Source organism: Lytechinus variegatus, chromosome 17, assembly GCF_018143015.1.
Source record: "Lytechinus variegatus isolate NC3 chromosome 17, Lvar_3.0, whole genome shotgun sequence".
Taxonomy (NCBI): domain Eukaryota; kingdom Metazoa; phylum Echinodermata; class Echinoidea; order Temnopleuroida; family Toxopneustidae; genus Lytechinus; species Lytechinus variegatus.
Window position 1 is genome coordinate 5,997,587 of NC_054756.1, and position 21,082 is coordinate 6,018,668.

Sequence of the window (21,082 nt, forward strand, 5' to 3'; positions counted from 1 at the left end):
GTATCGAGTGCAAATAAAGTGTTGTGGCTCACTGGATCAGTCTCTGGACTTTGAACTACAAGGTCTGGGATTCGAGTCCCGCTGCACCACTCACGTCTTTTGCCAAAGCGTCTATCTACATTTGCCGCTCTTCATCAAAGTGCAGTAAATCGGTACTCGGTATAAATCGGAATTCCTTTACTGCTTGAGTACCCGATCGGGGTAGTCGTGCTATATAGTTTCGCCAGCTATGCACTATTCCAAAGTAAAGTTGGGAGAAAGTGAAACAATAGACCCCATATCGACACAAGAATTTAAGAGAAGAAAGAAAACTGCAGAAGGTAAAGCTGCGGCATGATATAAAATGAATAATCAGAAATTTCGAACCTCAATGGTATGGTAGGGGTTTGCAAAATAAAAATCTAAATCTAAATCTTAAAAGTTATTGAAATTACCGAGGCAGAGATTGTCAAAAACGAAATTGTATTCAAATACATATACAATGTAGAGCCAATATGAATATTGGCAAGCAAGTTTGTGTCATCTATCATTCAATAGAAGTTAATATAATTTAATTCAGAGTTGACACTTTCATGCTCTATCCAAATGATTGAAATTATTGGCCCTCAAAACCAAGGATCAGTTCACGATTGAACTTGATACGCCCTGTCAGGCAGGGTAGATCCAGGCATTCATAAATGAAGAGGTGGGGGGGGGTGGGGGTGGCGACTAATTCGTATTTCCCCCGCTATATTTTTCAAAGCAATTAGCAAAAGAGCAAGCAAATTATGGACCTTAATACTTCAGAGTGGTAGTGAAGGAACATTCTTAGAAAATGGGCATGCATGCTATTTGCTCCTTCTTTGGGGGGGGGGGGTGGTTAAAGGGTGTGGGGGGGACATGAACCCCTGATTCCACCCCCCTCACGAGCTGCACCTGATGAGATGGCATGGTCACTCCGGAACACTTCCGACAAAATAATGACTTTTCTCAGGAAGATGGAAATTATCCAAATTTGACGAAGAAAGGGAAAAGACAGACTTCCAATTATCTCAAAATGAAACAGTCCGTGAACTAAGAGCTGCAGTCTTCGACATGGCACAGCGCGCGTATTACATGGTTTACGCGCGGGAACACACGAATTGCGGACCACTCGGAATATGCACATCATGATAAGATGACATGAGATATGTTTCGGGAAACTCATTTTCTGTCATGGCCTTTCATCTAAATATGCGGGAAATAGTCAAATTCCTCCTTCAAACTGCTATTGTCATCTCAGCGTTTGAAACCGTTCGGACCCAAGTTTCGTGTGGTATGTAAAGTAGGCTTATATAAAATATTTTCATTTTTGTTTCGCTATTGTTGTTGTGGGTTTTTTTCCCCTGAACGAATGCAGGGGTCTATAGATTGTTGTATTGTTTTCCATAGTCAATCCTTGAAAATGAAGAATAATTTGTTTTCATAACGAATATTCATACATTATTTTGTTTTGTTGAACCATATTGTTTAAATTAATGATACTTGTAATAAATATACAAAATCTCGTTTGGTGCTAGTACTTTTGTCTTCCAAGGAGCTGCGTTTTGGATTATTGCGACAAGTAACAAGTAAAAAGTAACTTTTGGAGATATCGTGGTATAGTTCAGTCGGTTGACTCTTAAACCAAGGGTCGAGGTTTCGAATCCCATCTGGCGCTAGCGTCCTTTTGGTATCCACGATCGTCGCTCTCCATATCTGTGTTAGAATGGTACCCGACATGACCCGGAGAAGCAGGCGATGCTGAAGCGCCCTCCCTCCATTATTAATCTGGGTGCATGTTTGCGTATGTTATACACTAAAGAGAGCACCCCCTGGAATTACGACTTGGTACACTACATTGTCTACATTTTATTTGAATCAAGAAATAATTCTGACCTTGAACAGACAAACCATTTGCTTGATAATACAAAAATAAGAAAATTTGGGCCAGGATCGCAGATCCACTCCGTGCTAACTCAGCATTCCTATGTGTGTGTGTTTTTCGTTTTTGTTGGGTAAGCTTATTCTTTGTGTGAATAAACTTTGCATTTGTTCAGTTATTATGTTTACATTGATATGATTTCTTTTGTTCCTTTTCTTTTTTCTTTCCTGTAATTTAAAGTTGACTATTTTCTTGATTTCCAAGAAGGATCCACACTTTACAAGCTTTGCCCAGTGGACCTCCCTCATTTCCATTTATGCTCTATATTATACTGTGTTTTTTTAACGAAGAATGCCCTTCTGTAAAATTGTACGTGATTTGTATTACTTTATATTACTTTGTATTATGTTTTGAATGGAAATGAAATAAAGAATTGAATTGAATTAAGAAGACCCCTTATGGTGACGCAACATACTCTCTCGCTTGAATTATAGGGGCATTGTGGGGTTATCTTTTTTTACATTATTATATTCGTCTTCCTTACTTTCGTTTTTTAATCCTATCTTTTCCTCTTTTTTTCCAAATTGGAGAAAATAACAAGGGGGTGATGCCGCCAGTGTTTTCATTCATGGGGGGGGGGGGTGAAATGCAAAGTCCCAGTGTCATGCAGAGAATACAGCTTTCATCACATTATGTTGAATGTTTAAAATGGTCCCAGCCATATTACTGTCATTTGCCTGTATTCGTATGCTGAACGTCTATAGCCGAAGAATACATTTAAAAAGGTAAGTAAAACAAACAAAAAAGGGGAAAAATAAAGACAAACGAATTAATTCGTTTTGACAAGTATCATTACTCGGCAGTAGGCCTATATCATGTATATGGCAGGATGTTTAGCTACACAGGCCTACCCGAGATATCACACTATATATGTCATGTATGTCCAAGATAGCAATCCGTCTTGGGCGTCATGTTTCCAAGGGGGAAGGGGGGGGGGGGTCAATAAGACTAAAACAGCTGTTTGAAATAGAGAGCTAAAACAGTTGGCATTGTCTTCGATGACTGATCATGACTTTATTTACTGTATTCTATTCATATACTAGATAGCCAAAGTCTATAAGATTATATAGATTTCTTTACCTAATTCGCCCATTGTTATACATGAATCTTATAATCTTCATTTTACTGTAAAATTGTCTTTTTAATTGTTAATTTGATATTTTCTTATTGTATATCATTTATTCCTTCTTTTCAGACAAGGCAGTAATAACTATACGTTCTTTCTCTACTCTTATACATATCAGGCCTCCGTAAACTTTTATGCATAACATTGCGGGCCCTTGTTTAAATTAATAGGAGGCCTCCTGTGTAAAAGTTTTCCGCCTGTTAACCCAATCATTTCTGTTATGTTTCTGTTTATGGTAAATCCCGTAGGAACTCGGCAGGACAGCATTTTGCTGGTTAACGTTAAGCTGGTATATAACCAATTACCTAGGAAACATTTTACGTCTAGCATGTCTAGGTTAAGCAGTCATATTATAGGCGGACGTTACAGACGACAGATATCACTCTCGGGCCTTTTTATCAAAGTGGCGACAATGGCATAGTTGGGATTCGAACTCACAACCCTCCGATTATGAATCCAGTGCTCTAACCACTGGACCACACGACCCTCTGAATCGCTGAATATATCAGTATCAGTTGCATGAAATATACCAATTTCTGCCCACCCCCTAATGAGTTTTCGTGATTTATTTTTAATTTGAAAGGTTGTAGTTTGTGTAAAAGATAGTAGTAAACATGTTTCTTTTTTATTGATTTTTTAGGTGGGGGCGGGAGGGGGGGGGGGGGTTGATGTGCATTATTTGTGTTTGAGAATCTGTTTCCAACAGCTCCTAGTGTGGTTTTGCATGATTACGACTACCTGCAATTGCATAAAGTTCAAATTTTAAAGTACTGTGCCCAGGCGAGGGGGGGATGCAACCTTGGATCTTTTCCTACTTTTTGCCTAATTTCTGTGGGTGCGATCGTCCATTATTAGCCCCAAATTCCCATGCCCCCATCCTAATCCAAGCAAATTATTTGGGTTTTTTATTCCCAAGGGCCCGAAAGCGGGGGGGGGGGGGGGCTGGGGGCTTCAGCACCCCCCTTTCTTCCAAAACAGTGTACAAAAAACGTAAAAATTACCATATGATTGTGATTTTTTTTACATGGTCAACCCCCCCCCCCCCCATTTGAAAACCGTTCCGCGGCCCCTGCTTCTCACTCATCTCTCTAATATTCATCTGTAAAAATAGTACTTGGTGTGTGCTTCGTCTCTGCTACCGCAATTTCACGTGCCTATGAACCACACACATAATGAATTGATACAAGAAACGTGTTTTCAATCATAGCATTTGCTTAGTCTCCAAGCGCAGACTCACATTTGACACTAGCCAAGGAGTTCAATTTCCCTTCTCTAAAGGCCACCGCACACCTTAATACGACTGTTCGCGATCCAATTTTGGAACAAATCGCATTTTGGTCATTTTCTGAAAATGTGAATGGAGCATATCATTTTACTTGAGGTTGAAATTAATTGAAAGAATGCTAATATAAACCATTTTGTAAGATTGTAAGCCTTTATTTTGGAGTAAAGGCCAAATTAGTTTCAAATCGTAGCCAATCGTACGACTGCTATGACGTCATTGCGACTAGATATTAAATTTGCTTTTATTCTAAGAAAGGATGGTAGCATAGCCACAGAATTGAGCATATGTATTCGTACGATGATTTCGAACATTACACAGTAAGATATTCCAAGTCTCAATATTATATAGCATCAAATTCTACTACGTTTTATTATAAAATGGAGTCGCAGACCAATCGTAAGGTGTGCGGTCGCCTTAACCAATAATATATGTCTAGAGTAAAAGCCAAATGCTCTGTCTGCCCTTGGTAGAGACAGCCACAGTACAAAGTGAATCTAGTCTCACTACTTCAGACTCTACTCTAGGCACTATGCGAATTTCGAAAACCAAGCCTAGTATCTGTGCCTGCAGACTAGCATTTTACTGACATCGGTTTTTCAATTACTGGTTTTGGAGAAATCATAAAACACAACACAGTCAAATGATAATTAATCCGAATAATTCTCATATATTCAACTTCTGATATGCAAGGATGTTTTAAAAGAGCGTAGACAAAATGATATTTCATAATTTTAAACAGAAATGGGGAACGTTTATGCATGGACCTATGGCTTAAGCAACAGACAAGAAATACAAAAAACAAAACAAATGAAAAAAAAAATGTCACGATGAAAAAAAATACAGAAACATGTACATCATTACTTCTCCTAATTTATGAAGAAAGGGAGGAGCTCTCGAATTGTTTATGGGATAATTTTACATAGTACGAGACAAGATTATGTAACTTCAAAGCGTAATGGGATAATTTCATTGGAGAAATAATTACTTACTGCCTGGCACGTGGGGCTACATCCGGGAATCACCTAATTAACGCTTAACGCGGTGTCTTTCAGGGTCTGTTAAGTTTCATTAAAAACACCTTTGTTTTGTCTGGGAGCTATCGAGTGACCAAGTATTTTGTACCTTTAGAATGTTTTCACTTCAAATTCATTCTGAGGGGTTGATAATATCGAATAATCTCTTTGAATCTTAAGGTAGTTGTTAAAAAAAACATGCTTGATTTATTGAGAATTACTTGTTTAGACAGTTTAAAAAGAACTACTGTAATGTTCATATAGTAAGCAGCGTTTTTCCTGTGTGGTATGATCTTTAAATTACATTTTTTTTACAAAACGTTATTTATATATGTTTAACGGGAAAGTCTTTCGGGAAGCCGCAGCCATTGTAAGTTTTTCATGCCATTTAGGAAGAATATTGTAATCAACGGCTCCAATTCAAATGATAAGTAATGCTCAATTTAAAACTATTCTATTCGAACATTCACAACTGATCAGTCTTCTAACTTTTAACCGACCCTTACCTTGATATAGGCCGTTCATGGTAAAATAAGTTGTTCGAATTTTTAAAACTTGTTTGAAATTGTTTAAACTTTTTTAGACAACTTGTTTAAAACTTTGAACAATAGTTAAAGGGCATAAACAACGTGCGTGTAATTTGAAACATTTTTTATAGTGTATGGTTTATATCAAGTATCATGACTATTTTATTGATAAGCGTTGGTCACTTGAGTTACCTAATGTTGGTTAATCGAAAATTGGTAAACATTTGTTGTTTCTCAGTGACCAACCAGTGACCAATGATGAACGATCCCATTGCAGCAGCTGTGTTTCACCCAGGTTTGCCCAGAAGTGACGTAGGACTATAATGAGTCAACATTTTTAAGGGGGCCAGACCTGGCATAGCGATTTTTTTAATAACCTTTTTAATACTAGAATATAATTTTCTAACAGGTTTTAACATATTCAGAAAATGATATCATAAGCAACCCTTTTCCCATTCCCTTTCTTTCCTTTACCCGCCCCCTTCCTTGGTCGTAAAACATTTCGGGCTCTATGTCCCCAATGGCAGTTTTGTTACAGTTACTTTCTGTAAATTTTGTCAGTCAGTTGGTAAGAAGATGACCAACTTGAAGTTAGCTGAGCTCAAATGGGTTGATCTTGATCGTTATATAGGCAGAAACTACTCCGGGGGGGGGGGGGGGAGGGTAACACGTACAATGTGTTGCCCACTTAACCTACAAAATTTACCCCCCAAAATCACGAGTGCACTCTACGTTAACATTCAAAATATGACCCCTCCCCAGAAAAACAAAAATCAGATTATCAGCTTCACATGATATATATCAGACACATTTCAGGGTTTGTCAAAGAACAATGCGAACACGTTTAACAAAAACCGTTATCTGTTCATAAAATCGCAATATCATCCCAATGGCTCTATTTTTGTCATTTCCGGTTATTCTCATCAGAGTCTTCGTATACATTGTCATTTGATACACGTGAGGGGAAGAGAAGGCCAGAGGGGGAGGGGGGGCAGATAAAAAGGGGAGTGGGTAATTTTAGGCCTACTTCGCTTTTTGTCCGTCCAAAACTCAACCACCCCCACCCTGAAAGTTTAATTTTAGAATATGCATCATATCATACATTTATGAAAATTATTCATTCGTAGTTTTCATTATGAAATATGATCATTTTAATGATATATTTATACATAATTTTGCTTTGATTTCAGAAGAGGCAATGTAGCAAAAACTAATAAGGAGATCGTGTGACGATGGATAAAAATACCGTTTCGTAATTTGATTATCGTGAAAAGTGAATTAATATTAAGAAAATATAACATTAACATTCGTGTATATTTGACTGCTTATCAATTTATCTTGTTATATTTAGAAAGTAACTTTAATATGTAGGTGTTTTCATCAGCTATATGATTAAATGGTGGGATAACGTAAAATGTGATTATTTCGCAAAATCAAATATTAACAACATAATCATTGAAATATATGATTTATGTTTTTTTTTTATCTTGTGCATCTAAACGTTACTGGAACTTGGACATATACTGTATATAGTACATAGATTTTCCCCTAAAAAGGCTGAGACGTGGGGTATATGAGTTAAACATAACTGAACAATAATTAGCCCCCAAAACAATGACTCGAATTCAACAACGCTGCTTTGATTTCATTTTCGTAGTTTTTAAAGTGAATGATTTTTGTCGAAATATGTTCTACACATCTTTTCCTGTTCTAATGTAGATTAACACTTCGTGTTTAACTCCATGCATTTAAACCCGTGACTTGTGGCGCTATAAAGGATTTGCTGATTGAAATCTCGATCGGAACTAGCTGTATTAGGGGCTGATCATTATCATTGTGAACGTCCCGTTCTGAAATAATTGTTTGATAACATATAAAGTCTCTCCTTGGTGCAAGATTATTTTTTTCTTTTTAACGATTTTCCATCATTGTCAGCGTTGTAACACTAATCATGCTAATGGAGCTATTTTATGTAGACATAGCTATGAAAAAAACGGATAACCGACCCAATCAATCAAATATTTATTTATTTATTTATTTATTTATTTATTTATTCATTCATTTATTTATTTATTTATTTATTCATTTATTTATTTATTTATGCATTTTTAATTTATTTCGTTATCTATTTAGTAAGTTATTGCTATATAGGTTTTCTTTCAAAAGATTATTTGTCCCGTTCATGCCAGAGTGGTCTGCTTTAGGGTTTCAGAATGAACAGATATAAATATCACATATCCCCCGATCCCTGCCTTCCATCATAAAATATTTTTTTTCTCTCTCTCTCTCTTGACCACTTACACCTACATCTATTTTCTAGCCATGATTGTTGTATACAGAATTGATTGATGGGTTAAATGTAACTAAATACATCACCTGTCTAAATCTATACATACACTCATAAAAGATGGGATAGAGACTATGACAACTTCGAATTTTGGATTTTGGAATTTGGCCTAAATTATTGCATTTCTTGCAGTGTTCGTTTCGCCATTCATGTAGCTTTTTATTTGTTTGTTCAGTAAGAGTTGATTCCTTAACTCATGCAATCCTTCATCTATTAATATTTATTCATTATTTTTCCGCTCATTTGTCGATCTATTCATCTATCATTTTTTTCATCAATTAATTTGCATATTCATTATTCTTGCAGTAATCTATTCACTTATGATATTGTTTTTTTCTTCTTTAGATGTTTTCATTAAATATACATCAATAAATCGTCTATCAATGATTACTGAATAGATGGCAACTCACCAAATTAATTGACTCAATAATTAAATGAATAATTCATTATTCCATTCGAATAAATGACTCAATTATTCATTCTTCCATTTATTCATTCAAACTTATATTCTTTTTTTTTTCATTTGACGTGATTTATTCCTACTAACTTCGCTGTAGTTATGTCTGTGCTTAATCATTCATTCAATTATGTTTAAATTCATACTCGTAACATTTCATTCATTGATTTATTCATACATCCATTTCACATGTTCAATCATTTATTCATAAATTCATCAGCTATCAATTCTTATACCTCCATCATTCATTCATGATGTATTGATTCATGTATTATGGATTGAATCATTACTGATCTACTTTATTAATTAATTCATATATTCATTCATTCGTTCATTCATTGGGTTCATTCGTTCATTCATTCGTTCATTCTTTCATTCGTACGTTCATTCATTCATTCATCCATTCATTCATTCATTCACTCACTCACTCACTCATTCATTCATTCATCGATCCATTGCAGATGCGTTTATACCTTTATCCCAAGTGGCGTAATGAGTCAAAAAAATCTGATGGGGGCTAGATATTGCTTATCAGGCAGAATTAATCGTTAAAAAGTTGCGAGCGAGCGAAGAAGCCAAAAAAAATCGACATTTTTTATTACAAACATCTAATTTTGTGAGAGATTTTCACATAATATTATTTAGTTTAATTAATTCAATCTAAACATCAATCAATTAATCAATCAATCAAATCAATCAATCAATAAAGCAATCATTCATCCATTCATCACAGTGACCCATCCATCCGTTCATCCACGCATCCATTCACCCATCCATCCACTTATCCATCCATCCGTCCATCCATCCATCAATCCACCCACCCTTCCATCCATCCACCCATCCATCCATCTATCCATCCATCCATCCATCCATCTATCCAATCCATCCACCCACCCACCCATCCATCCATCCATCCGTCCGTCCATCCATCCATCCATCCATCCACCCACCCACCCATCCATCTATCCATCCATCCATCCATCTATCCACCCTTCCATCCATCCATCAATCCATCCACCCATCCATCTATGCATCCACCCATCCATCCACCCATCCATCCATCCACCCATCCATCCATCCATCATCTATCTATCCATCCATCCATCCAACCTTCCTTCCACCCACCCTTCCATCCATCCATCCATCCATCTATCTATCCATCCCTCCATTCATCTATCCATACATCCATCCATCCATCTATCGATCCACCCATCCATCCGTCCATCCACCCATCCATCAATCCATCCATCCATTCATCCATTCATCCATCCACCCACCCATCCGTCAACCCATCCATTCATCCGTCCGTCCGTCCATCCATCCATCCATCCATCCGTCCGTCCGTCCGTCCATCCACCCATCCATCCACCCACCCATCCATCAACCCATCCATCCATCCGTCAGTCCTTCCGTCCATCCATCCATCTACCCACCCATCCATCCATCCAACCATCCATCCACCCATCCATCTATGCATCGACCCATCCATCCATCCACCCATCCTCCATTGCTGTTTTAATAACGACATATTTCAACACTCAGTATTGTTCTCAATAGAGCGTGCATGATCACCATTGTTAAGATCACTGAAAGATCAAGTGAGATTTAAAAACAAATCTTCCCCCGCTCCCATCCCCAGGCCAGGAAATGCATAATGTATGATGAATGTTTCCATGATATGATATCAATGGCTGTGTTCTTACTTAGCAAAAATGGTCACCGATTCTGCAGACAAAGTTAAACAACTTGCATAAATTTGATTAAACCCGGCAAGCTATCATTTCAAGCAAATATGATTTCAGCTACTGAAATAATTTCATCCGCTTCGATCAAATGAACTTATCAGTGAAAATATTTTTCCATGAACCCCCCCCCCCCTCCTCACTATTTGGCATAACTTGAGCTCATTTGTTACTGCTTAAACTTTCATTACTTACTTATAAAAGAAACGAACAATTAGCCTCATAAAATAGCGCCATCTCATGTCCTCAACTACTCACATCTGGCCAGCATAATGGAACATTCTGAGTTGCATATTCTTGTAATAAAGGCCCACTGGAATAAAAAACAACATTAATCCACCACTCAATACATTCATACCACACTAGCTATGTTTTCAAATAACAAAATAAGTACTTTCTTCTCAAAAACATTTTAGTTTCTTTCTGTGAATAAACGTACATGCTAATTCATTTTTGTACTATTGATGGTTACCTTAAAATGTATGATTATTTTAATACTAGTCATTTATAACGCACAGTCAATGATAGACCACATAAAGTGTTGGTCAAACTGGCCAATGGCCAATCGCAGGGTCAAACGTATTTAGGGTATCTTCTTTTCTCCAAGCTTTTTTCCCGGGGTCATATTCTGGCGACTACCTGTTAAGGGGCCAAAATGTGTAATTACAGCCCGCGAAAAAAACTTGTTTAGGGATTATTTTGCACACAGAGATAAACTCGTTTAGGGCCGGGGTGTTTTGGAAATAATTTGGCCACGCGTGTGTACAGCAATACATTTGACCCCTCCCCCCCGGCAAATTCTGTCTCCTGTTTAGGTTGGCCGGATCATGTCCTGGTGGGTCAGCGTCACACTTGAACTTCACTGGTTCACATCTCCAGTACTTATTCAGTCCATTTTTAAAGCTGTGGGCACTGGGTGCATTTACTGATTCCTTACTCAGACTATTCCATGGTTTCCTCATTCCATTGTATAAAAAAAACTTACATGTGTGTATTTACTGATTCATTAATCAGATTATTCTAAGGTTTCCTCATTCGTATGAAAAAAAATCTGACGTTTCTCAGTGACTATCAAATATATATAAAACACAACAACAGATATTTGGGTTTCAAAATTACAAAAAAGGCTGTTTCGGTTTCATATTGCAAGATCCACGGATTATTTTTTTAACCGGGTTGTATCTAAACGTGAAAACGGATCTGTTATAATAGGGCCCTTATAAAGGCTTATAAACAAATAATTAAAAAAAATCATAAATAAGTATATCATGTAGGCCTAACAGAAGTAAGTCAATGGTGAAAGTGCCAGCATTAGCTCTCTCTCTGACTCCTAAAAAACATTTTTGTTAATCATGCTAATGGTAATGGTTTATTGAAAAATCAATCACAGCCAAAGGCTCAATTGCAGAATATTTAACAAAACAAGTACAAGAATATTGTCATATATTCTTGGGGAGAAAGGGGCCGTCCCCTTTACTATACTTACAATATCTAATTGAAACAGAACGACAATACATATTATATAAAATGTCATTATCATGACATAGAGCTAGAATTCAGTGCACATGAAATCGATTACTTCGTTTTAATATGCCGACTCTGCACATAGGAGGTTTTAGTTTATATCAAAACTACTTCTGTTTTCATTTCTATAAACAATATCTTTCCTTAGGATCATACTCTTTTATTATTTGTTTTTTGCTCTATTGCTCTTTTGGAACTATTTGCCTTTACGTTCGTGTAGCGTTTCAACATCTTGGCAGTTTTCAAGCTATCGAAATTACCAGGAATAAAATGAAATGTGAACTCGGCCTCAGACACCCCTTGTATCAAATTAGTCATGAACTATAATTGTTATGAGCCTCTTTGGCTATAAGGGGAATGTGATGTAGATACTGGGGGAGAAGGGGGCCGTCCCCTTACAATATTCAATTAAAACAGAATGACAGTAACTTATTGCGTCAATCATTCCTTTAAGGCTCAGCCCACCTGGCAGAAAAGTAATGGGGAACAGATGAAAACAAGCAAAGAACTAAACATTTCATCGAATTCGGGTAAACGTGCAAAAAATAGAAATGTAAAGAATTCAAGAATTTTGCAATAACTTCATAAACCACGACGTGCATTACACGGGCACTATTCAAGGCTATTAAGGCTCGACTGCACTCGTAATTTATTTTATATTTTCGTAATTATATTTTGGTATTTCATTTTCAAAGAAAAACAATAAGTCTATGTCGTCATCGGATCTTTAATTTGTATATTGGATCCTCATGTTGTGCATGCGATTATTGTCTTATTTTGAATAAAACTTGTATCAATATCCTCAGTAGGCTATATTCACGACATCTCCCATAGTGCACATACACACCTAAAATGTTGGGCAACATACTATCAATGTGTTGTGTAATGTATAATGGTAAAAAGATATATTCTGGGCAATTTCAATTAAATTTGAGCAAACTTATTTCCCAATATGGACAGATTTTAACCAATAGTTGTGTGGACAGTATGTTGCACAGTGATGGTTGGAAATTGTGCCTTTTTTGCCCAACCTCTTTAAGAGTGTTAATAAGATACTAATTTTGCATCAAATTCCGATTATATTGCTCTGTATTGATTCAAATCGACTGTCTGTTTGGCAAAACTGTAGTCTAGTTCACCTTCAACCATGTCAACTCCACCATTATGTCTGCTCATTTATAACTGCCGTTTGATTGACAGTGCAAACTATAAAGTCGGAATGTTGTCTGTTAGACAAGGTTCATAGGTGCTGATGATCTCATGATGAATATCTAATTAGATACGCATAAAAATCGAAATTACATACTCATTGACCGGGGGGGGTACTCACGAAATCAGGCGTATGGGGATGTGCCGCTGGAATGGGTCGCTTTTTTGTAAGAAATTCCTAAACATTGGGCATGGTTTTATGCTGGAAAATCCCTAAGTGTGGCCCCAATTTTTAGATACTGGCCTTAAAGATGGGTCCAAGGCCCCAATTTGTAGATACTGGCCTTAAACGTGGGCCTATATTCTCCACTCTTGAATGATATTCTTTTTTTTCTTCTTGTTCAATTTTTTTTTTTATTCTAATAAAGACCCGTAAATATAGGTATGGGTTCTGAACCTTTAGCCGCACACCACTGTCCAAACCAAATCTAATCCCCCCGGGCTTATTGATATGAATATAGGATGTTTCTGTCCATGTTATTTCTTTCTCTATGTAATAAACAATGAATTGAAGCGAATGAAATTGGAGGAGTTTTATGCAAATAAGAACAAGATGAAGTGGAAAATTATGCTGAAGAATATTTTATTAATGATTAATGTTTTCAATCCTCAATTGTAGCCAGCCGTCGGTGTAAAACACAACTCCAAAACGGTGAGTCACAAGAGGTCAGTTTCCCAGGGAGCTTTGAATCCGTGATCGGCACCCTCGATGAGGTACGATGGACGATTACGGCATCAAACCAACAAAAGCGAATCGCCTTCGTCATCGAGGAAATCAACTGGCCGAAGACCGACCTCAAATTCGAAGACCAGAATCCGAACCAGGTTGCGATCCGGCACGAAGGAAATGTTTTTCCGATCTTTCCCGAATACAACACTCAGGTGATCAAATCGGGGATCTTCCTCTCCGGAACGCACTCGATGAGGATGGAAATGGATATGCCGATTATTGCCGAGCTCCCGAGTATACCCTCGTTCAGAATGAAGTTTACAGCATGCACAGTCCAAGGTATGATTTCTGCATATGGTGGTTCAGGTGGTAAATTAAAAAGAAAAGGATTTATCATTTTTACACTCTCTTGGTAAATTTAGTTGGTTTTTAAACGCAGTGGTGCATACTAATGTTGTCCTGGGTCCCGTAACACACAGGTTAGCGATAAATCGTACCCTTGATTTTCACGATTGAGTGGACGTCGTAGTAATTGCAATCAATCGTAGAAAAATGTTCCGCGACCAATGCTAAGCATTTTGTTACGGGCTCCCGGATTCGAAGTCAAACTTAATTAAGCACATGCTGCTAATTGCCAGTTTATTTCATCACAAGTGACCATTTCATTTTCAAGATGTATACCATTCCACAACAAGGACAACATCATACCGTTAGTTCATTCTTCCACAGAAATTTGATAGATTTTCATTTAATATTTCGCTGGATTTTTCCTACATGCATTTTCGCCTTAAGTCGCATGGTAATACCGCTATGCAGGGTCACCCAATCGATCTGCCTGGTGGGTGCTCTAAGGCAAATCTTGGTCATATCTCTCCTTTGAAGACAGTTTAATGCCTTCTATTTTGATCTGATATTATGGGCTGCATCTCATTTTTATCAAAAGCAACTCCCAACAGCATTAATTCGTCCCAATGCAAAGTTATGTATGACGATGAAAAAGATGTGTTCTCTCCTCCTCTCTTTCATGAAAAGAAAAGGCAAGCAAACGAGAGAAGAGCGAAGATGATCTCTATTGGCCGTTAAAATACACAACATACCTTCTTCATTCGAGTTCATTCATCATTATGCCTTTGTCTAAACATATTGCGCGAAGCGCACAGTTATGTACAATTAGGGTGAAATTCACAAGTGGCTATGAAAAATGATAAGGGTCACGCAAACAAACGTATAATCCACTCCCACTCGCCTTTCCTCATTCTCTCTTTGTTGCTTTTTACACTGAGGCGGGCACTCAGGTCATATTTTACTATCATTATTACTTAATTTTTTGTTTTCTGATATTCTACAACAGAGATATTCCGTTGCAAACTAAGTACTACATCCTGTGATATGGAATCTACTTCACACTGGAAACGAAAATCAGGTAAACCAGATTTTTTAACACAGAAACACCATCACCATAAATATACCAGCGTATTGGGAGCTTTTTTTTGCAACGTTGTTGTCACCATCTTCATCATTACCTTTACCTGAACCATTTAATGACTATTGTCATCATCATTACCATCACCACCACCACCACCAATCTGCCAACTTTTCATGGCTTTTGATGACTGTGGAGAAGCACAGGTCTCTACCTGTTACTATGGTTACTGATGGTTGAATCATCTCTGTCTGACAAAACACCAGACACCTTGGCAGATGCCTTATGAACGCTCCCTATGTATACATTGGTGACACAGTCCGTTCCATAAACTTGTAATGCTCAGATGATAACAATTTGGAATAATATACAGAAGCTATTGAAATCATTAATTCAATCTGTTTTGCTTACAAGAAACTTGTTATAGAATGGTGGATATGTTATTATCATGGAACTTTTAATGAAACAGGACAGCTGTTTATACCTTTCCAATCCCAGACGGTTACGTTTACAAGGGCAGCACGACCACCGATGAGGGCGCGCTCACAGTTCACTTACCCAAAGGAACCAAGCTTGCGGGGAAAGGATACGCTTCCTTCGGTTACGTGTTCGACTACCAGGGCATCATGGGTACCAGCGGGGGCCAGTCCAAGGATGAGGAGGGGAGGGTCACCGTCGAGTGCCCAGGAAGAAAAAATTTCGGGATTTCGGAAGATGGGGTGACCCAGTTGGTCGTTGACTGCAACGTCGATGACTTGTCGGTATGCATCCTTTTGTTTTCATTGGCTGTGGCGTGTGTTACGTCGAAACTAAACAAAACCTTAGAAGTCTTGATGTGTGCGCAATGAGACTGGTTCAATCTGCAATTTAATAACAGAATAAACAATACTTGTATAAGCTGAGTTGACAACATGTCATGACACTGAATAAATAATGTCTACAGATTTCCAAACAGGCAAATAACGTTGAATTGCATTATTCAACAACCAAGAATAACATTGATATGTTTTAAGGTCATATCAAGTATTAGCATACTGTAAGTTTCATGTATTGATTAATGTACCCTAAATTTAGTTTTTTTTTGTAAAACATCTTTCATGGTAAATGAAATAAGCTACGACAATAAATGCGTTTCTGTATACATGGTATACTTAATGTTTACATGGTTTATGACAATGCATACATCACGTGTTCGAAGGCGCCAAATTCAAGTTGCCTGCCTTTCATACGAAACTACCGCCGAGTACGCTTTCTATTACATAATGCATGCATTAACGTATACGGCGTTTTCATTTGAACAAATTCGCTCGGCCTACATAATTTTGACACAATAATTTCATTACTTAAGAACAATATTTCAGCACGCCACTCGGCTTATCTGATAATATAACTAATAAGCTTTAAAATTAACAACATACTTACGTCATTGGGCTCGTATTACGATATTAAAGAAATTTAACAACAACTATGGACAAGCGACACGCTTCCCAGGACCAGACAAAAAGGCAATACGCCCTCAATCGGTAAATTCAATTCTAAATAAAATCGATTTTAAAAATGAAACAAAGAGAGTCATCATCAAATTAGAAATGACTAAAAACTTCATCCTGTACACGACATTGACCTTTAACCTATCCCTTTCCAACCCACTTCCAAAGTGAAGTCCTTTCTTTCTCTCTCTATCTCTCTCTCTCTCCCTCTTTCACTTTATTCTATTCTATTCTATTATATTCTCCCTCTATCCTTCATTCAGAGCTTTATCTGACTTCGACTCCCCGTTCTCTATGTATATTTTTATATTTTTTCCCCTCCCAAAAACTTTTATACGTCTCTTTTGTATTTCACGAGTAATAAAGCCCCCCCCCAAAAAAAAATGATAATGATAAAAATAAAAAGCAAACAAAGAAACAGACCAACACACACTATCGTATGTAAGGGGGTCAGACTGCCCCCCCCCCCCCGACGAGTCACAACCCATGCAAGGGACGTCCCCCCCCCCTGACGAGTCAAAAGTGTTCCCTGACGGAGCCACAAGTGGCCCCTTCTTTGAACTTGAAGACCCTTTTTTTGCTTATTTTTTTCCAGGTGCGAAATGTTCTTTACTTGTGGATGACTACTTTTTTTTCTTGTTTACTGGTATGAAATGTGCTTTACTTGTTGTTGAAGACCTTTTCTTTTTTGCGCCAATCCCCCCCCCTTGGAAAATCCTAGGTACGCCAGTACTGCCCACACCTTAATCATTTTGCAGTTTGTTCTTCGGATATATGCATGTAAAGTCTTTGTTGGCCCCATGGTTATCTCCCTTCTAACTAATAACTTCCATTAGGGAAAAAAAATATATTCCTAAAAACATATTCTCAGCCAATCAGAATCGAGGACAGATGTCAGATCTGACAACTTGTCAGACAAAAATGTTCATGAAATGCCCCCCAGAACGTAAACGCACATGCGTGCGTATGATAGTTCAAGCAGAGAAGTGGGAACAATCCCTTGCTAAAGATTTTTTATTCCCACATTGTTTTATGATAGATAACATTCACAGCCCACGGGAGCTTACGGCTCGTTATCACTGACGTCGACTTACACGATGCCAAGATCTCCATGGGCATCGGTGATCCAGGTAAGATCAAGCTCTACCTTTACACTTATGAATAATAATAATAATGATAATGATGATGATGTACGTATATTTACCCAGGTCAGCCATTTCAGTTCTGACAACTGTTCTCCCAGCGGGCCCTGCTATTACTATTACCCCGGCTTTAGCATGTTTAGCTGGGCTGCCTTTAGGCGCTCGAAGCATTCAAGGAATTTCGTCCCATTCACCTCACCTGGGTTGAGTGCAGCACAGTGTGGATACATTTCTTGCTGAAAGAAATTACGCCACGGCTGGGATTCGAACCCACGGCTATCTGTTTCAAAGTCAGAATCCGAACTAACCGATGTTCTGTTTTTTTTTTTTTTGGGGGGGGGGGGGATTATATCATATCTTTCAGGACTATGAAAGTCCGGTGTTTGATTCCCGGCACTGCCCTTCACCAGGGCAATTCATCAACATTGCCCTTTTATCTTGCACCAATTAAATGGAAATGCTTTATGCATTATTTATACCAACGTGTGCAAGTGTTAAAAAATATTTAAATAATGAGAAATAATAGATTCGGTTTTGCCAGTATGACTGAAATTTATTCACTTAAATCAGTCCCGCCGTCAACATGGTCAAGTTGGGTTAATTTGTTTTATACGTTTAGATGTATGGTTAACAGTGGCGGACCGTGACCCGAAGGAGACAAAGCATTGGAGGGGCACTGAATTATTTCTGAACAATGCTGTGCCCCTCCAATGCTTTGTCTCCTCTGGGTCACGGTCCGCCACTGATGGTTAATGGATGGTAAATCCAAAAGGGCCCCTTTCCGAGTTTTTACAAGGAGGGGCGACTACTCCCTTGATCCACCGCTTCCGTCGCATATGATCATGGTGATGCTAAGCCCCTTTTTTTACCCTCGCGGGGATTTTGTTTTCAGAGCCATCTTCAGATTCATCAGTGCTTCCTGTCATTGCTGGAATCTCCGTCTTCATTGGTCTGGTGGTGGTCTCCGTTCTAATGATTGCTATCTTCCGCCGAAAGAGGTAAGAGAAAAAAAAAACTTTGTTTTACAATACAATGAAAAGAAAATTGAAGTATTTAATATTTCACGGAATGAAATATAAAGAAATAGTGTGTGGGTGATCTCATCGGTCCCCTTATTTGCCATTTCAAGCTTTGCATACCGGCCAGGATGTGCATATAACCATAATAACGGTTTTCTTTTTGCTGAAATTTTAGAATGTCACAGTGTTCTTATTAAAATAAAGACAGGTTTTAAATATGTGTATATTTTGGGGGGCAAATTTTGGTTTACTAATCCTTACAAAAAAACCGAAGCATGTATTAAACATAACGTTAATCTGTCTGTAATATTTACTTTTAAAGATACGGGTCGCGACAACTAAGCTTGTAGTGTATGTGTGTTTTTACAAGCTTAATTGTGGCAAATAATGTATTGCCGAAAGATCATATAATAACGGTATCGTTGCTTTTTTAAACAAATAAATAGGTCACAAGACGCAGAAAAGTCACAGGAAAGAAATTCTAAGCAAACGCTCGACAAAGGCCATGATAACACTGGATTTCAACTCGGGAACGTCAGAACCATTGAAGATCCTGATGAAGGTACTTATCACTACCCGAGCTTCCCTCTTAGTCCTCCCCCGAAGGATGGAGACACCATCTATCAAGAGATCGAAAAGAAAGACAAGAAGGGTCATTCGCCATCTCCAAACGCCAAAGACAACCGCGAAGTCGGGAAAAATGCCTACGACCTTCTCGAACTACCTAAAGACGGAAGTCTCGATTCCAACAAGAAGGTGTCCCGATCTACGGAGAAGTTGCCGGTACCAAGTTCCCCAATGTTGTCCAGGTGTAAGAACCGAGGCATGGGATACGAGAACTTAGATGGCACCAACGAGCCAACGTCCAGCAAAGACACAGCGCCACCTTTCGCGGAGGACAAGGGCGTCTCTGAAAAGGAGACCCAGCGACCGAAACCGTCTCCAGGCGAGTGTGAATATCTGGAGATCCTATCGTCAGAAGAGATCGAGTCCTTAAAACTGCAGGACAAGAATGGACAACCTGTCCTGGCTCACCAGGATCTCTATCAGCATCTCAAGCGTCAGGATATTCCATTCAACGCATCGAGACAGGGTCAGGCAGCAAGAGACGTGTCCTCTGAAGGTCCGGATGTCAGCGAGGAGAACTATGGAAAGCTTGACATTGCCATAGACAACCATCCTGCACCTCCTGACTACTTTGTTATCGAGGCAAATACTGATTGTTAACATGGTTTAGGGGCAAACCTCTGGTAACATGTTGATCAAAGGCTGATTTACGGCTAGGCTCTGTAAAAGACGTTTTAACGTTATTTTCTTTTTTTTCATTTGAAAACTATTGACCGTTTAACAATTAAACTGTTATATTCATAAGATATATTAGAATCAGGTTGGACGACCATAAAAGTCATGCGATTGCTATGTTTTGATTTACCTCATCTAAACAACATGATCAAGTAAAGGAATTACAAATTGGTGAGTTACAAAAGTGTCGTATAGGCCTATTTGGGTTAATTGGATGGATTTAGCTTTTCACAGAATTCGGTGCTCTCAAATTGACATCTATTTCTCATGGAAATTAACGTTAACATAAACTGGTATATCATATTGATAATAATACGAACACTACTTAAAAGCATTTAAGAGACACTCATAACCGACCTCAACTGACAATAGGGAATTTTCGCTTAGCGACGTGGAATGAATCCTACAACGCAGTAAATGTAAATGCAAGTCAAATTACAATAAAGTCTTTGTCGAAGATCGGTGGATAGGAACAGCATTCTCGTCCGACGTTTCACAGCTGACCAAAAGAAAATCGCAAATACGTCGTTTCCACAGTCACAGACGAAACTCCTGTTACGTACGGCTCACGGATTTTCGACAAAGGTTTAATTATTGTCATGACGGGCATTTGACGATAGGTTCTCTACGTTACAAAAAGCGTCTGCATAGTTGTTTTGAAAACACCGTTAGGGGGTGTTGCAAGAAAGTATTTGCAATCGATTGCAAATATTCTGTTTCAATATTACAGCTGATAGATCGCCGTTAGTTGTAGCAAATCAGATTACACTCCTTGTTTCCAGGAGTAGATCAGCAATTAATCATAAATTTGCAATTAATTCCAGACATTTGAGTGATTAAGGACCAAAAATTGACTTGCAATTG

The 21,082-nt window shown here is 38.1% G+C and overlaps 1 protein-coding gene across 1 annotated transcript; it reads left to right on the forward strand.

Moving 5' to 3' along the window:
- Positions 1-1,106: 1,106 nt before the first annotated feature.
- On the forward strand, positions 1,107-20,322 carry LOC121431022. The gene is made up of 7 exons (XM_041628485.1): positions 1,107-1,294; positions 13,792-14,181; positions 15,194-15,265; positions 15,764-16,026; positions 17,795-17,885; positions 18,790-18,895; positions 19,363-20,322. The coding sequence occupies exons 1-7, from the start codon at positions 1,162-1,164 to the stop codon at positions 20,141-20,143; spliced, it is 1,836 nt and encodes a 611-aa protein (XP_041484419.1). The 5' UTR covers positions 1,107-1,161; the 3' UTR covers positions 20,144-20,322.
- Positions 20,323-21,082: the final 760 nt, after the last annotated feature.